Source organism: Nannospalax galili, unplaced genomic scaffold (assembly GCF_000622305.1).
Source record: "Nannospalax galili isolate Female #2095 unplaced genomic scaffold, S.galili_v1.0 scaffold3261, whole genome shotgun sequence".
In the NCBI taxonomy this organism is placed as follows: domain Eukaryota; kingdom Metazoa; phylum Chordata; class Mammalia; order Rodentia; family Spalacidae; genus Nannospalax; species Nannospalax galili.
Window position 1 is genome coordinate 193,776 of NW_008343964.1, and position 3,972 is coordinate 197,747.

General features: G+C 41.5%; 1 protein-coding gene across 1 annotated transcript; it reads left to right on the forward strand.

Annotated features, from left to right (window-relative positions):
* Positions 1–2,318: 2,318 nt before the first annotated feature.
* Smim26 (small integral membrane protein 26) lies at positions 2,319–3,666 on the forward strand. Its single transcript, XM_029566984.1, has 2 exons — positions 2,319–2,527; positions 3,327–3,666. Exons 1-2 carry the CDS (start codon positions 2,413–2,415, stop codon positions 3,509–3,511), a joined length of 300 nt encoding a protein of 99 aa, XP_029422844.1. The 5' UTR covers positions 2,319–2,412; the 3' UTR covers positions 3,512–3,666.
* Positions 3,667–3,972: the final 306 nt, after the last annotated feature.

A 3,972-nucleotide genomic window follows, 5' to 3' on the forward strand; every position in this document is an offset into this window, starting at 1 on the left:
CAGAATGAGAAGTGTGAAATACCGTTTCGCTTTTTACAACTTCATTGATACATTTTTCATACAATAACTGCATTCGTTAAAGTGTACAATTCACTGTCTTTTGATAGATGTGTATACCCATGAAGCCTATATGTTGACCATAGACAACTACAGGTCAGCTTTCTCCTTCTATATATTAGTTCACTTTTCGACCTTCATACCTGGTTTCTTTCATGCTTGTCTTTCACTTACCATAATCCATCTGAGATTATGAGTGCTCTATCACTTTTTACCTATTTTTCACTTCTTGAATATTTGAGTGGTTACTACTTTTGTTACTATGAATATAATGTTTTTGAACATCATGCACATGTCTTGTGGACATGGGGTTTTCATTTCTCTTGAGGAAATAACTAGGACTGGAATAGAATTGAATGGATTGCAATATAGTCATATGTTCAAATATTTCTTTGTCTCTTTCTCTCTTTTTTCTTTTCTTTTTTTTTTTTAAGCAGGTTCTCCCTGTAGCCCCACCTGGCCTGGAACTTGCTATGTAGACCATGCTGGCTTCAAACTCACAGAGATCTGTCTGCCTCTGCCTCCCGAGTATTAGGATTAAAGGCGTATGCCACCATGCCCCGCATGTTCAACTTTTTAAAAGTATTTTATGTGTATGAGTGTATTGCTTGCATGTATGTAAGTGCACCTGTGTTGTGCAATCCCCGTGCAGATCAGAAGAGGGTATTGGATCCCCTGCAATGGAAGCTCTGGATGGTTGTTAGCTGCCATGCGGGTGTTGAGAACTAAACCCAGGTCCTCTGTAAGAACAGCCCTTGTCTTAACTGCTGAGCCATCTCTCCAGCCCCATATGTCAACTTTTAAAACTCCGAGCTTTGCAAAGAGGCTGTAACATTTTATGTTGCCATCGGTAAGGCTTCCAGCTTTCAAGGAGCTGGGGAGATGATGCTAAATGGGTTAAGTGTTTGCTGCATAAACGAGGACCCTGTGCCCAAATAAAAAAAAACAGGCACAGAGGAGAGTGCCGACAATCCCAGGGCTGGAGAGAGAAACAGGAGAATCCTTAGGGCTTGCTGGCCAGCCAGTCTAGCTGAATCCATGAGGTCCAGGTTCAGCGAGAGATTGCCTCAAATAAGGTGGAGGAGAGTGACTGAGGAAGACACTGATGTTAAACTCTGGCTCCATGTACGCATACATGAACTTGTGTATGCACATACAAAAAAATTCCTACTACAAATCCTTACAACTTTTGTCATTATTAACCTAATTTTAGCCATTCTAATACATATGCAATGCAATGCTGTCTATAATTTTCACTTGCATTTCTTTGATGGCTGGTAATCCTATGTTTATTGGTAATTGGTGCATTGCCTATTTTTAATTTGATTGTCTTTTTATAATTGAACTGATTTAAAAATGTATTTATTATTATTGCATGCCATGATGCATGTATGAAGGTCAGTGGACAACTTTGTGGAGTTAGCTTGTTCCTTCCACTTCTAAATGGGTTCCAGGGATCCAACTCAGGTCGCCAGACCTTTGAGGCAAGAGCCTTTACCCACTGAGCCATCCCAAGGTAGCAAAGATTTTCTTTTGTGCTTGCTTCTAGATTTATAATTTTAGCATTTATATTTAAGCCACTTGATCCCATTAGAGTTAAATGCAGATTTCTGTAGGGCAAAGGAGCCCCGAAAGATAACAGGAAAATGTTTCTGAAGCCACCAAAGAAGCATGCAGGGTCAATGGTGTCAATTGCTGTAGAAGTCAAGTTTGTGTGACTTAAAATAGGGCAGTTCACTGATTTGCTCTAGGTAAGCACCTCAGCCTTGGTCTCAAATTAATTATTCTTGGAAAAAGTGTATGAATAAGAGAAAATCGTACAGTCGACAGAAACAATTTTTGTTTTGAGATGTATACACGTTTGTATGACGGAGGCTGAAAGTCCATACGGTGAGGACCAGGAGAGGAGGGTGACAAGGTGTAATGGATGGGAAAGGAATAAGAGGCCGCAAAGAATAGGGCCCAGAGTTCCAGGTAGGTACAATAAGAAAGAAGCGAGTTGCAGGTATAGTGAACCCCCAAGTCTGACAGTCTTTAAAGGAAATAGAGTATGCCATTTAAATACCGTCTGATTTATGTAAGGCAGGCATTACAACTTTGCGAGTGAGGAAGTTTCTACCCAAGTCGCCATCCCTTGGTATGGAGTGTAGTTTGCCCATTGGCTGTTGAGCACCTAAGCCACAGTCCCCCAAACCCGAGCCTCTAAAGAGTCCTAGTGACTTTGGACTCCAAGTCCCAAGATGCATCGCGGCTAGAACAGGAAGTGGATGCGGGGCTGGCTCCCCACTGCTGGAGTTGCCACCCTCTGTGCTTCTGGCGTCCCGGGGGCCTTGGCTTTCCGCTCCGCGCTTTGCCATGCTTCCTGAACAGGCCTCTGCCTGGTACCGGCGGATGTCTATAATCTACGCGGTCGGCGCCTGGTCGGTGCTGGGCTCATTGTTTCTCAGTACTCGGAAACAAAAGGCGCCAGGTAGGGCTCTCCGCGGCCGCCGCTTCCCAAAGCGACCCCGTGGGCCCCTGGGCTAATCTCGGTGTACGCTGCAGAGCTGGTGGAAGTGGTTACTTGACTATTTTCGATAATGGACTCTGCAAAGAACTGGACTCCAGGAACTACCTTTTTACTATTACCTGAATTTTATTTATTGAACAAGACTGTCCCGTGTTCAACTGGAAGACTCTAGATGGAGTTCCAGGTGGAATTGCAGAGATCCCGCCCAAGTGTAGCCAAGTGTATTTCCTTCAGCTCCTGTGGCATATGGAGAGCAAACACTTCCAGGAATTTACAGCAACTATGGAATATTAAAACGATACCACTTATTGAGTCTCTCTCTCTCTCTCTCTCTCTCTCTCTCTCTCTCTCTCTCGCTCTCTTTCTTTCTCACACACACACACACTCCCCCCCCCTTTGTTTGGGTGACTTTTACTGGCCAAAAATACTTTAAAATCTGTTGTGCTGATTGTGCAAACCGAATAGACTAAAAACCATTGAACTGTACCTTTTTAAGGAAATTTGGATGGTACTTTAGGTATATCTCAAAAAAAAAAAAAAAAAAACCTGCCGGAAATTTCATTTGGTCATGAAGATTATTAGTGGTCCAAAAGTTCACGTATCCAGCATTAAGTACTTGAAAACACCTACATGTCTTTTTGTTGTTGTTGTTTTGCTTTGCTTTTTCATTTTGAATGAAAGATAATGACAACAGGTATGACATAATCTTACTTTACTGCTCTCTAGATTAATAATTCTGGTGTTCGGGTTTTTCTTTAAGGTGATGAAGTAGAGCAGAAGGATGACTCAGCAAGTGCAACTGCCTCAATAAGTGAAATAGCAGAGCCCATAGAAGGGTTTTATGTGGAAACAGTTGTTACATGTAAAGATGATTTTGTTCCGGTTACTCAAAGCATCCTGGACTACCTGAGATCATGGACTGGTGGACCCGGCCCAGAGTCCTGATCAACTGCTGAATTCTGAAAACAGGCTTGGCTCAGAATTTGAATTTGAGTTCCCTTTCATATTTGTGAGAAGTATATATTTAACTTAATTTTGCTATAAAGTGCAATCAATAATAATGCACAATAAATGTTTCCTTGAAGGAACTAAACAAATGATTTAAATAGTTTTCTTTGCTTATGTGATATAAAGTTTCATTAAAATTTTTTTTTACCAGGCTGGAGAAATGGCTCAGTGATTAAGAGCACTAACCACTAGTGCTTAATACCCATCCTTAATTCCAGTTCCGTCGATGGCACCGTGGGCATTGCATGCATGGATGCACTTACATCTATACAGGCAAAACACTCACACATAAAATACAAATAAATAAAATTTAAAAGAATTTTAAAATGACATTTTATAGAAGGGTTCTTGTGTCTCACAGTGTTGGTATACAGGAGTCAATTTTCTTCAACCATGTG